General features: G+C 43.9%; 1 protein-coding gene across 3 annotated transcripts in view; it reads right to left on the bottom strand.

Annotated features, from left to right (window-relative positions):
• Positions 1 to 7,029: 7,029 nt before the first annotated feature.
• UVSSA (UV stimulated scaffold protein A) overlaps positions 7,030 to 14,904 on the bottom strand; it is a 40,309-nt gene continuing 32,434 nt past the window's right edge. For all 3 annotated transcript variants that reach the window (XM_080916497.1, XM_080916495.1, XM_080916496.1), the window contains exons 13-14: positions 13,068 to 13,242; positions 7,030 to 12,374 (exon numbers count right to left, since the gene is read on the bottom strand). In XM_080916497.1, the coding sequence (XP_080772623.1) occupies positions 12,281 to 12,374; positions 13,068 to 13,242 (269 nt within the window). In that variant the 3' untranslated portion in view covers positions 7,030 to 12,280. The remainder of the gene's footprint in view (positions 12,375 to 13,067; positions 13,243 to 14,904) is intronic.

A 14,904-nucleotide genomic window follows, 5' to 3' on the forward strand; every position in this document is an offset into this window, starting at 1 on the left:
ACCATCACCTGGTAAGCCCGTGAGTTTTACTGGGATAGCTTACAGGAGTGTGAGTGGAGTTATTTGCCAGAGCAGAAATGACTCAGAGGCAGCTGTACCACCCCAGCATGGGTGGCTGCTCTCAAAACCTGGGAAGCTGGAACACACAGCGCAGGCAGCTCTACAGACTGAAGACTGTCTTTTCCAGGGGCCTCAGTTGACCCAAACCTCTCTCAGGAAGCTTAGCGGGTTTAGGCTTCTTCCAGGCAGCTCAACTTATTTGTAGCTTGGCTTATCTGAGGCTGGCTCTCAGCTTTTATTGTTTACTCTAGTGGGGAGGGGCTTAGTGACTAAGGTCCCTTATAGGAACTTCCTGAAGCTCTTTTGTGTTGTTTATCTTCCTGTTTAAATAGCTTCCTGAAGAATGGAATGTTTCAGTCTCTGAGGAAACTTACACAGCACCGAACTGTGGCCGTGTCTGTGACAGAGAGACTAGGCCTAGAGAGTAAGGGTGTTCTGGCTGCAGGGTTTAAGGAGGAACCTGCTAGGCATGCTTAGTTCTGGCCTCCCAGCTGGCTTCCTCCACAGGTGACATCTGGTGAGTTTTGGGGTGTAGGTTCTACTGTTTCTGAGGAGTGCTACAACTCTGCTTTGACCAGTTCTGTGCAGGCAAACCAGGTTGTCTAGCTTTTACCTTGGGCCTTGGGTGCCCCATTAGACTGGAGGCCCCTGATCTTTGGTCTTGCTTGCCTTGAACACACCCCTTTGGCGTCAATGGTTGAGAAGCCGCCCTGACCCCAGGACACGGAGTCCTCCCACTTCTAGGACTTAGGACCAGCTCAGTCTTGGGCAGTTCTTCTACCCAGAATGTGCCTATATAATTTCTTTTTGGGTTAGACTTGGTCTTACAGTATAGCCCAGGGTGTTCTCAAACTCGAAACAATATTCCTACTTCAGCCATGAAAGTGCTAGAATATAAGTGTGCCCTGTAACACCAAGCCCCTGTCTTCAACATGAGGTAGTTTCTGGTGACAGAAGATGAGCCTGAAGGAAAAAGCCAAACAAGACGGGTACCATAGAATAGGGAGGGGTCTTCCCCCACACCTGAGCCTCTTCCCCAACCTCCTGCTGAGCCCAGATCTCTCTCTCTCTCTCTCTCTCTCTTACACACACACACACACACACACACACACACACACACACACTGCCAGGCACCATTATCCCTGCCCGTGCTCCATGTGGCCATGGATTAAGATTGTATGTTACCATGAGAAAACTCAAGTCAGAGAATTTGAAAAGAGACTGTTCCTCAGGAGAGATCTCTGGCCAGTGGCAGCCCTGAGCAGACAGAGCCCTCTGCAGCTCACACAGCCACCACAGCCTCACTGGAGTAGCAAACAGCACGTACTTAGCACTCAAGAGGCAGAAGCAGACGTATTGCTGTGAGTTCAAGTCCAGCCTAGTCGAGAGAGAGAGAGAGAGAGAGAGAGAGAGAGAGAGAGAGAGAGAGAGAGAGAGAGAGAGAGAGAGGAGCTGTCTGGAGTGGGAGGAGGGATGGAACAATGACAGGACATGCATCTCAGGTGTCCACCTGGTGCCACAACCCCAGAACCTTGTGCCCTAGACCCAGAAATGCCCAGGACCCAGCACCTCCTCCAACTATGTCACTCTGCCTAACACCCAACTGATCCTGAAAAGGACTGCCTAGTGGCATCCCCTTAGTGTCTTCCTTGGTGTCTGAGTGCCTCCTATCCCTGTCGGGTCCTTTCTTGACTACTGTGAAGAGGGACCCTCCCTGGCACCAGGAGCAAGGATAACATTTGAGATGGGGAAGCTGGGCCCAGCACACAGCATGGGGCAGAGGAGGTGACAGCGTGGAAGCAGGGCACAGAGAGGGCAGCTAGGGAGACCAACCCCATGATAGAAAGAAAGGAACAGCCAGTGAGGTGAAGTAGGACTGAGCCTGCCCTGACACCTCTGCAGGGTCACCCTGCAATGCTCTAGCCTCACATAGTCTTATAGGGTCCCCTTTCCTACAGCATCTTGTCACCATCCCTCAAGTGCAAATCTGGGATGTTTACATTTCACAGACTCCTGGGAAGTCCTGCATGACAGCCACCTATTTGTACTGATAGGCTTGTTCTCTTTCAGGAAAACTGATCACATCCTGGAATAAAACTAATTTCTGGTGCTGATGATCAAGTTCAATTGGTAGGGTGCTTGCCTAGCAAGCATGAGGTCCTGGGTTCAGTCTCCAACATTGCTTAACCTGGATATGGTAGCACATGCCTGCAACCCCAGTGCTCATGTAAAGCCCAAGGTGGAAGGTGGAGGTAAGGTGATTTCAAGTTCAGAATGGTCCTTAGATACATTGTGAGTTTGAAGCTAGCCTAGGACACATGAGATTCATCCTCAAAAACAACTAAGTTTTGCCTCTTAGAAGGGGCTGCTAGCCACACTGGCTTAAATTCTGGACACATAGGACACTAGGAGGTGATTCATGGCAAGTCTCAGGAAGCAGACAGATACTCTCTTTTTCCTTTTGTAGACAATATCACGACTGAAACCCAGATTCCTCAGGCTGTGAGGTAGCTTGGGAAGATGAAGCCTGTGTGTTTGCCTACTGTTCCAGAGTCTGGAAAGAGATAAGATCCTAATGGTGTCATGTAGCTTCCTCAAGCCCAGTATGACTTCTGACAGAAACATCTTAAATCCACTTTACAACCTACTATTTAGTTTTCAATTCATTTTGATACCCCCTTCTTTATATATATAAAACTATCTGCCTTGCTGTCCCTGTGGGTCTGCACTCTCCTATTGGCAGTCCTACAACTGTTCCTGGAACAAGGCCCAGAGCTCAGTCTTGCTCTCAAGGGCTGGATCCAGCCAACCCTACTCACAACCCTAATTGACATCATCTATGAAGCCTGCAGCTAGCTCCCTCTGCCCTTCCCAAAAGCCTGCTAGCCCCGCCTCCTCTTCTCTGTAGCCTTAGTGAGTAGAGAAGCTATTGAATCCTAAGGGCCAGCCTTTGCCTTTCCTCCAGTTCTGAGCCACCCCCACCCTCACATACACCTTGGATCCAGATACTCTGACCTGTTTCTCCTGACTCAGAGGCCATGAACTGTAGTGAGCCAGGGAGCTGGGTAGAAGCCCTGTGGATAGGGTCCAGCTGAGTGGGAATCCACAGACCCTTCCTTCCCCTTGTCCTACTCAGGACAGTCCCCTCTGCCAGCCACACTGGCAAATATTTCTTATAATAAAGTCAGGGGGATCCACTGAATAACAGAATATAGAAATCGCCAGGGCAACTAACCAGTTAGTCTTGAGTCACAGCTTACACTTTCTCCTTCTAGCCCATCCCTGCTGCTAAAACTTCGCCTTAAGGCAGAAATATACAAGAGGTCTCCGACCTACAATTGCATCGTGAAGCTGCATAAATAAAAAGGCTGCAAGTATCTCACCAGGTAGATAACTCAAGTGCTGGACCAGAACTGTGTGTGTGCAACCGGGAGTTTAACACGGTGTAAGTGCTCTTTCAACCCTGGGAAAAGGCGTGTACCAGCCAGCTACCTGAATTGCAAAAATGGCATTTCCTAGTTCATATTTTTTAGGTCAGTGATTTAAAGGTGAATATGGATGCACAAAAGTAATAGAAGAAAAAAGAAAAGGAATAGTTGCACCAACCCCTGGGCTCAGCAGCTCCTATTTCAGATTGGTGTGCACCTGTATGTAGAAATGGGTAAGGCCTTACCATCTTGTAAAGGACAGCACATCCATCCTCACCACAGTATCCTGCAGGGAATCCTTCAAGAAGAGAGAGTGAGGACCACTGTGCACAGTAGTAACCAAAAAAAAAAAAAAAAAAAAAAAAAAACAAAAAACAAAAAACAAAAAAAAACCAAAGCAAAACAAAAAACAAATAAACAAACAAAAACAAAAACAAAACAAACTTCAAGACTCTGTAAATTTAGTCATCCCCACCAGCCCACCCCAAGACCCGAAGGATGACTGACAGGTGGGGTGCAGTTCAGCGGCAGAACACATACTGAGCATGTGCAAGGCCTTGGGTTTAATTCAGTTCAGGAGAGAATTGATTAGTGGCTAGTTCCCTGACACACAGCTCAGTGTGTTTAGAGTGACTTGAAGAAATCACTAACAGAAGGGATGCATGTGCTTATAGAAAATAAACAACAAACCCCTAATCAGTTGAGAAATAATAACTGAAAAACTAGAAGATTCTTTAAAATTAAAAAAACAATTCCTGGGTGTGGGGGCCACATGCCTGGAGTCTCGGCACTTGCAATGATGGCAGCACGAGCAGGTTTAACATAGTCCAGGGAGTATACGACCCTGCCTCAAAAGCAAAAGGTTTAAAAGACAAAAACATACACGAATATAACCGTGTCTGGTAGCACACATCTATGATCCTAGCGTTCAAGAAGCAGAGGCAATAAGATCCCTCGAGTTCCAAGTCAACCTGAAGTGTATGCACCAAGACCTTTGTCTAAAGACCAAAGCCCAGAAAACAAAAGCAAACCCCCAGCCTAGTTCTGTTTGACTTCCATGAAAGCCTGGTCCTCTTTGGGTTTGATGCTACTTTCATCTTCGTTATATAACTTCAGCAGAGAGGCAGGGACAGGTGCCCCAGGCATGTTTAGTAGCTGAAAATCTCCATTATGTTACTCAGAACACAGCTGCCTAAACAAAACACACTTTGCAAGGAGCTAGTTGCCAATCATGGACTGTTTTTGATGATAAACATTAGAAACCAAATGTTGAGTGTCAATGTCAAAGAAACTCCTCCAAGACAAGTTGTAACTCTAGAACAATAGCTTGTGGTTAGAGACTGTGGTACTAAGTGTTTGGTTGGAGTTCTGAACTCCAGGATCTTGTGGAGGCAGGACCTTTGGACTCGGGAGATAAACAAATGTCTATTTTGTTTATAACCAAAAGAAAGGTCATGAGGAATTAAATACTTGTTTAACACAACACAGAAATGCAGAAAATAGTAGGTAAAAGTCCACACCTATCAGCAACACAATGAAGAAGAAAGGGTGGAAAGGATACACCATGGAAGGAAAGCCGAGTGGCTACACTGTTACCAGAGGAGGGAGACTCGGGACCAGAGACCAGGGCCATCCTTTAGGACGAAGCTAAACCAAGCAGAATGAGGGGTGCCAGACAACAGCTGAAGCCTCATCATCCCACTTCAGAGGGCTGATAGGAAAGCTGGGCTCCGGGGGGGGGGGGGGCATGCCAGGTAGGTAAAGTTTACAGACATCACAGAGAGGACAGAACTAAATACCAGCTGGTTCCCTTGACACACAGCTTGGTGTGCTTCAGATGACTTGAAGAAATCACTAACAGAAGGGATGCACATGTTTATGGAAATTAAACAACAAGCCCCTAATCAGTTGAGAAATAATAACTGAAATCCTGGGTGTGGGGGCCACATGCCTGGAGTCTCGGCACTTAGAATGACGGCAGCACGAGCAGGTTTAACATAGTCCAGGGAGCATACGACCCTGCCTCAAAAGCAAAACAAAAAGAAAAAGAAAAAGAAAAGAAAAATACAATATGAAAATAAACTTAAAAGATAAATGTAAAATAATGTTTAGACTAAAACTTGCAGGTATAAATACCTCTACTAAAAAATAAAGATGTTAAATCAATAAGCTAAGTGTTTCCAACTTAAGAAATAGAAAAAGAGAAACATCACATCCAAAGCAACCCAAAAGAAATAAAGTCTATAGCACAAAAATAGAAAAATAACATGGACTAGTTAACACAAGTAAAATATTATAGTAAGAAAAATACTAGCCAGACGGCGGTGGCGCACTTGGGAGGCAGAGGCATGTGGATCTTTAACTTTGAGGCTACCCCGGTCTACAGATCAAGTTTCAGGACAGAGAAACCTTGTCTCAAAACAAACAAGCAAACAAAACAACAACAAAACCAACAACAACCCCCCCCAAACAAACAAACTACAAGTGACCAAGAAAAATTGGACAAGAGATGAGCATATGGAAAGGGTTAGACATGAGCAAAGGCAGTCTGTCCCAGGACTGCAAGGTCAGCTTAACATGGCTGGAATATAATATATCTCTGTGAACAATCACATGACCATCTAGGTAAACAACACAGAAAAAGCATTTAGCAGTGGGGAAAAATAATTGTACAAAATTGAACCTTTTAAGACAAAATACTCGGGCTGGAGAGGCTCAGTGCTTAAGAACACTGACTGCTCTTCCAGAGGTCCTGAGTTCAAATCTCAGCAACCACATGGTGGCTCACAACCATCTGTAATGAGATCCGATGCCCTCTTCTGGTGTGTCTGATGACAGCTACAGTGTACTCATATATATTAAATAAATAAATGAATCTTTAAAATAAAAAAGACAAAACACTCAACCACACACATAAAAGTTGACTTAAAAATGTATCAAAGCCTTCACATATACAGTCTAAGACTGGACAGCTCTCGCAGGCACGGAGTCACTACTCAGTACCCATGTCACCCATTCAGTACTTGGGACACAGAGGCAGGTAAGCATCTTGGGTTTCAGACCAGCCAGGGCTACATAGTGAAACTCTGTTTCAAAACATAACCAAAAAGAAACATTGACCCCCCCCAAATATCAACTCTCATAAATAAAACAAAAAACCCAACAATAGCAACAACAACAACAAAAACCAAAGCAAATCTTTGTGGCTTGAAATTAGGCAATGATTTATTTGAAATGACACTAAAATTACAAGCAACAAAAGAAAAAACAAAAAGATTCATTAAAAGGAAAAAGAAACATGATAAAGGCCATCTTAAAAAAAAAAAATCCACAGTTGGTATCACACTGTGTCTGTGTGGGGAGATTCAACTGGACTGGAGATGCTAACCATGGCAGTCAGGTGTGTGTGTGTCATGGGTATAGAGAAACAAACCAACTCTGTATCTGGAAAGGAGAAAGGAAATATGTATTGTGCATGTAAGAATACCAGTATTGTGCACAAAAAAAATTCTAGCATAAACAAACACATAAGCTATTAACACAAGTTTCACAGGCAGAGCTGCAGAATACAAGATCAAAATGAAAATTAATTGTACTTAAGTTAGCAATAAATAATCTAAATACAGAACTCTGAGAACAGTCACATTTACAAAAGCATTAAATCACGCAGAGATATATTTTTTAAGATGTGACCTATAAAAAATTGTAAAACACCAAAAGTAAATGACAGCTCAGTTAAACAGAACGCTATCAGAAGTACCTGAACCCTAACTTGCCTTCAGGTTCCTCCTGCCCTGCTTGGCTTGAGTTCCTGTCCCGACTTCCTCCAATGATGCACAGAGATATGGAAGTGTCAGCCAAATGAGCCTTTTCCTCCCCAAGTGCTTTGGTCATGGTGTTTTAACACAGTTATGGTAAACCCTACTATGACAGTGGCCAAGGATCTCAATGGCTAACAATAAAAAAATGCAGGGACAGCGAAAAGTCCCAAATGCAAACAATGTACTGGCTCTACATCACAGCACACACACACACACACACACACAAACACACACACACACAAACACACACACACACACTTGATTCAAAATGAATCAAAGCTTTACACGGAAGAGCTAAAAATTATACAGTTCTCAGAAGAGAGCTGAGTGTAGTGACACAAGCCTTTAACCACAACACTTGGAAAGCAGAGGCAGTTCGTTGGAGGCTAGCCTGGTCTACATAGTAAGTTCCAAGGCAGTCGGGACTACATAGAGACTCTGTTTCAAAAAAATAAAATCAAAACAAAATTCTCAGAAAACCTATGAGTGAATCTCTGTGCCTTGAAATTAAGCAATCTGCGTGTATATATACATGTATATATATATAATTGGTATATATATTAGAAATGATACCAACAGCACATGAAACAAAACAAACATATAAATAAACTTTATTAAAATGAAAAACTCTGGGACTGGCGAGATGGTTCAGTGGGCAAAGGCACTTGCTGTTAAGCCTTCCCATCCGAGTTCAATCCCAGGACCTGTACAGTGGAAGGAGCGAATGGGTTCTTGAAGGCTCATCTTCTGACTTCCTTACACAAGTACATACACACACACACACACTCACTCACACACACACCCATATACACACATAGCCATTTTAAAAAATTAACAACTTAATCAAGGTGAAATTACAAGGGGAAAATATCTCCAAACCATTTAAGGATGCAATATTTAGAATATCTATAAAAACTCTTACAAGACAACCTAATTGAAAATGAGAAGTTATTTGAACACATACAAGTGGCCAATCAACACAAACACTCCCATTAGTCATTAGAAAAATGAAAATCAAAACCACAAAGTAATACTTTTCATTAAGATTGCTAATACTAAAAAAGAAAGAAAAAATAAAGAAGATGAGAGTCTAGAAAGATGGTTCGGCAGCTCTGGCTGCTCTTCCAGAGGCCTCGGGGTCAATTTCCAGAACATATAAAGCAGCTACCAACTGTAACTCCAGTTCCAGGCTATTTGACCCCCTTCTTCTGGCCAGGAAGTCCTGTAGGTACCAGAATAAACATGGTTCACATACATGTGTGCAGGCAAAACACCCATACATGTACAAAATTATTTGAAATTCTTCAAAAAAAAAAAAAAAAAAAAAAAAACCTACATCCATACATGCTTTTTCTTAAAAAGCCAAGGACAGTGATGCACACGTTCAATACCAGCAACCACAGGCAGAGGCAGAAGCAGGTGGGTCTATGTTGGGTCAAGGCTATCCTAGACTACAGTCAGAACTACAGCTGCACAGTGAGACCTTGTCTCAAAAACCAAGGGGGGGGGGGGGACAGGGAAAAGGATGTCTCAAAAAACAAACAAAAACAGGGAAAAGGATGAAAATGATGATTCTAGCCTTTAGACTTGGTAGATGAGCTCTTAGTGCTCAGAATGTGCATTTCCTTCATGCTAAAGATATGGAATACTTTTTTTAAAAAGCCATTTTAAAACCATTTTTTAAAGATAAAGTCTAGCTCTACATATCCCTTTAAAATAGGTTATTTTGGTTTATCTGTATATCCTGGGTATTGACCATCTACCAGAGGTGCAGCTGGCAAAGGTCTTGTCTCAGCCTGTGAGCTGATTTTTTTTCTTTTGCCATACAGAAGCTTTATAGTTTTATAAGGTCCTGTTCATAAATTGTGGGTCTTAATTCCTGAGCAAATGGAGCCCTACCCAGACTCCTCTAGCCTGTAGGACATGGCCTATGTTTTCTTCTAGCAGTCTCAGGGTTTCAGCCTTTGGGATCTTCGTCAGATATTAGCTGGCTATAGTTACGTGCACTCGTGTTTGAGTCTGTTTTGTTCCATGGATGCGCATCTGCTTTTGTGCACATACAAGACTATTTTCATTGCTATATCACTGTAAGATAGCTTCAAATGTGGGATTTCTTCATACTTTTCATCTAGGAAGTTAGCTGTGGGCTTATCATATATAGCTTTTATTATGATCACAATAGATCTTTTTATTATTATTAAGATTCATTACAAAGCAGGTGGGTGGTGGTGCGTGCCTTTAATCTGAGCACTTGGGAGACAGGAAAGCAGATCTCTATGAGTTTAAGATCAGCCTCGTCTACACTGTGAATTCCAGGACAGCCAGGGCTACACAGAGAATCCTGTCTCAAAATCCAAAACAACAACAACAAAAGGAAAAAATTTATTACAAAAAACTTATTTAGAAAATCACACAGTGAAATTAACCAGACCCAAAGTTTATTCATCTCAATGAACAGCTGTGGAGCTTCATGTTGGGTTTCACACTCTCACTATCAAGCATATCTTTATGCACTTAACTACCAAAAAAAAAAAAAAAGGTAGCACCTTCACGGAGGCAATGGGGGGGGGGGTAGATGTGATTGGGGGAGGGGGGATAACACCTAAAATATAAATACAGAGAATATCCAATAAAGTTATTTTGCTAATTAGTTTATGAAAACGAGGCTTAAATGATTCTTGTGTTTGTCTTATTACATAGTAAAGGATACTATACAAAAAAAAGAGGCAAAACCAGAAAAAGAATTAACTTTGTCTTCTTTAATGACTCAAGCGTTCATTACCGACCTTTAGTCCTTTCTTGAGTGAACTGATATATGTGTGCATTCAGTTTGTAGTATGTTATTGAATATTTTTTGCATCTCTCTCCATCAAAGATATTTGCCTATATCAGAGATATTGTTGCCTACGTGGTTTTTGGTATTAAAGTAATGCTGGATCCATAGGAAGAATTTGGAAACGTTCCTTCTGTTTTTCTTTAGTTTTTTAAATTTAAGTATTGGCTGAAGGTCTGTGAAAGTCTAGTGGAATTTTCCTGTGAATCCATCCGGGCCTGGGCTTTTTTTTTTAATCAGAAGATTTTTTTATTACTCTTCCAATCTCCTTATAGTGTACAGGTCTGTTTGTCATTCTCTTCTAGTTTAATTTTGGTAGCTTGGACTAATCTAGAAATTCATTCATTCCTTTTTTACATTAAAAATTATTCATATGTTTTGCTTGCATGTATGTGCGCCACATTTACGCCTTGTGCACTTCCTTTAGGCTTTCTTACTTAATGAAGAACAGATTTTAAAGTATTCCTTTGCAGTACTCTGAATTTCATTGGGGCCATGATGGTTCCCTATTCAACTCTAATTCTGTTAATTTGAATCATGTCTTTATTTTTGTTTGGTTTTGGTTAATTGGTTAGCTAGAATCTGCCAATGGCTTGTCAAAGAAGCAGCTCTTAGATTCACTGATGTTTTTTCTTTCAATTTCATTAATTTATGTTGTTCTTACTATGTATTCCTCTCTATTCAATTTGGGCTTGTTCTTGTTTTTACAAATCACTGAATTACATCATTAGGTCATTTGTGGGGTTTTTTTTTCTGGTTTTTAATAGGTAGAGTTAGTCCCTCATAGGACTCCATTCAGTGTATTCAGAGGTTTTGTTGTGTTTTCAGTTTTATTTAACTTCAGGATTAAAACATTTTTTCCTTGATTCTTTTTGACCCATTTATTATTTAGTAATGTGTTGTTTAATCTTCATGAATTTGTGTAATTATGAGGGATTTGTTTGGATTGATTTGAAGCTTTACTGCATTGTGGTTAGATCATATTAATTTTTTTCAATTTTTCTGAACTTGTTAATATGTTTTGTGTCAAATTATATGATCTATTTTGTTATTTTTATTTTTTTTATTTTTGAGAAATGGTTTCTCTGGGTATCCCTGGCTATCTTGAAACTCATTCTGTAGACCAAGTTGGCCTCAAACTCAAGATTTGCTTGCCTCTGTCTCCTGAGAGCTGGGATTAAAGGTGTGGACTACCACACTAAAAATACAAACATGGGCATAGAAAGCTGGCTTTAAGAAGCCAGGCAGTTTGAGGATAAGAAAGTTCTGGAAGCAGATGGTGTCACTAGCTACACTCTATGCATGAGGTAGGTGGACACATGATATGTGAGCTAAGGCTCAACAGAGGCAGCTCACGGGGCTTTAAGCCGGAGTTGGACACGTGTACTAAACAGCAAATGCATGAAAGAGTGGATGTCTGAAGGCATTATAAAGTACACAGCACCACCATAGACACACTCACTGCCTATGATCTGACCTGCAACCAGATGCAGAGCCTGCCCCTATGCTATTAAATATGCTATTTAGCGTATTTAACCTATGCTAGGTTAGCTATTTGTTTGTTTGCTTTCAAGACAGGGTTTCTCTATGTCGTGCTGCCTGTCCTGGAACTCACTCTGTAGACCAGGCTGGCCTCAAACTCAGAGATCCGCCTGCCTTGCCCTCTGAGTGCTGAGGTTAGAGATGTGCACCACCATGCCTGGCAACTAGGTTAGCTTTTAGCTTGTGTTGATTTTCCTGCACTGCCCCGTGAGAGTTAGGATTATAGGTGCGCACCACCTCATCTGGCTTTCTGTTCCTGTTTTTCAAGCAGTCCTGCTCTGTAACCCATACTGGCCTAGGGCTCGGTCCTGTTTGTCTTCCAAATGCTGGAATTATAGGTGTAGTACCACATGTGTGGTTAAAATAGTTGGGAGTCAAACCCTGACCTCACCACTAAGCCATAGTGCCTGACCTCCTGGAGATTATTTTAATGCATCACTCCATTTTTACATATAATAAAAAGCAAGCTCTGATTATACTCGAACTTGAGTCTATTCTATCCTAGTGAGTTTACTTACTATCCTATCCTAGTAAGCTATGAAAGGAAGGAGCTGATGGCCAAAGGGGACCACAGGATATCAGCACTTCCACACCATTTACTTCAGTGCATAATTAAATTGGTTTGCAAACTTCTCGTGTTTCTTCTGGTCCATCTGGTTCATGGCAGCAACTACTCTCTGCACGGCTGCCCTATGGAGAGAGCACAGTGAGACGTGACTAAGGAGACCTGACAGGGCTCTGGGGTCCTAGGTTGGCTTGCTGCCTCTGGACCTCATAAAGGCTTCCAGTGGGACTTCTGTACGGCACTGCCTAGACAGAGCATGGGTCACCAATCTGTTACCCGCCACAGGTCTTGGCTGTATCTCCTTGCAACTGAAGGCAGCTCCAAGAACCCAGGCCTGCTAATCGCAGGTTGCACTCTAGGGAGAAGGCACAATTGAACATGAGTTGCAGGTCCAGAGGTAAGGACTAGGAAAAAACAGGAGGCCTATGTGGACCAGCCTGAACCCCACCCCAAGGCTGACCAAGGAGCTCACTGACCAGTACTATGGTAAAGTATCTGGTCCCAGGCATGCCTGACACCATCTTCTCTGAGGTCACTCCTATAGACAGCATGGCGCAGCAAAGCCAGCACTTGGCCTCTTAGGGCCATTTTACTGAAACCAGCTCTACTTACAAAGAGGTGGCTGTGGGCTCCTAAGAGTGCTCAGGGCACACAGCTGCAGCTATGTCACTGCTCAGGGCTGGAGGTCACTTGTGACAGCTGACCTTGATTATCACCTTGATTAATACAGTCACCAGAAGCTCCTAGCAACTTGATGGCTCTCCCCCAACACATCCTAGACCAAAGCCTGAGGCCTTGGGCCAGTGAATAGCTCTTACTTGGCAAAGACCTTCTTCTCAAGGCGGGCCCGGGCAGTATTGGCACGTTCTCGCAGGTCGGTGAGATTGGGGTGCTTCTTCTTTTTCCCTTTGCCCTTCTTGCTGTACTTGGATGAACCAAGGTCCACCCCTGTGGCTGCCTCCACGTCCTTCATAAACTCTGGGTCCTGCCAATCTGAGCACAGCTTGAGGATTTCAAAATATGTCTGGCATCAGCCAGGGGTGACCCTTGTGGGTTTCTTCTGGATGTAGGGCTGGAACCTGCCTGCCGCATGCTCTGGGACCAGTCTGAGAGGGTCAGTGCTGAGTGATATGACCATCTTGGGATGAAATTCACCCTCCTCCTGTCATTAGTCCCCTAGCATCCCAAGGGTCCCCTCAAATTGAACAGGCTGGAAGGATCTGGGCAGGCCTGCCCCCAACAGACACCACTCCTAGCATTCTGATCATTCAGGTAGGACGGTACTCAAGGCCTTTGGCCATGGAGTCAGAGTGACAGTCAGGCAACTGCAGTGCTTTCAGACATCTCTAGTAGCTAACTGGCATGTGAAGCCACGGTATCCAGAGGCGAGGTGCATGGCAGGCTACATGGCAGGCTACGGATGGGTTCTCTGGTTCACAGGAAATGTGACTGTGGGCCTCTGAGTGCAGAGCAGAGTTGCCCCACCTGTACACTGGCCTCCACTGCCTGCTGTAGCCACAGGGGTCTATGGACAGTGAGGGGGACCAAACAGCACCCAGTCCACTGAGCAGCTTCATCGGATCCACGGCATGATCACTGCTCATGTGTAGGGCTGCTGAGATTGTTAGCCATGTAAATAAACACCAGGCCCTTCTGGGAGTCGGAGCCCAGGACTCCTGAGTTCCTTCCTCAGTCTCTGCTGGCTCACCTCCACAGGCTCCCTAAGCTCCATTAGGCATGACACCGGTCCAGCCTGGCTTGGGAAAGTCAGTATAGTGAATCAGATAAAAGCAAAGTCAACCTAACACTTCAGGCCTATGGGTGAGCCTAGCAGGCAGAAGGGCCTGACATTCCTAACTACAAGGGCATCCAAATGACAAAGAGGTCCCATGTGCTGGGGCAGAGTGGACAGGGAACAGTGCCTGGAAATAGGGTGGCCTCAAAGCCAGACTGTGAGAGGGGCACGTCCACTGAGGGAGAAGCAAGCACCCCAGACAGACAGATGGCATGGCCTCTCCGAGCTGATTTTTTTGAAGTGAAGGAACTCAGGACTGCACGATTCAGATACAGGGACGATTAATCCAAGATTAAGGAAAACTGTCTAAACAGTTTATCTCCCAGTAATAAGAAGGCGTCACAGTTTAGGAACCTGGTGAATGGAGCAATTGTTTAAACACAACGAAAAAATGCTGGCATCCAGTGGAGATGGAATGAGCACCTCAGGAAAATGAAGGAGCAATTTAAAAGCCTTTGAAGAAAATCAATAGATGCTGGGGCTGTGCGGCCTTCCTGGGCGCTGAAGGGCCCTGGAGCACCGTGTGCATTGTCACTGAGGTTAGCACCAGGGAAAAGAAAATTGCCCCGTGCGCGAGGGAGGCGGGATCAATACTGCAGTTAGTAAAGAGATGCTATTTCACATCTGACTGGCCAGCACCGGGCTTGGCCCGTGGCCTGATACCTGTTTGTTAACAAGCCACCGAGGGCTGGAAAACTAGATACTCTTCAGGGTTGACACAAAAATAGGCACTTAATTTGCTCCTGAGTGTGAGCCACCAGGGAAGGTGTCTCCCACAGATGAACAGGTCAGGCCCTCCCCACTGCTGTATGACCCAGACATGTCTCTGGGCACAAGATGAAACAGGTATTTGTGTCGTA

Source organism: Micromys minutus (assembly GCF_963924665.1).
Source record: "Micromys minutus genome assembly, chromosome: 1".
NCBI lineage: Eukaryota > Metazoa > Chordata > Mammalia > Rodentia > Muridae > Micromys > Micromys minutus.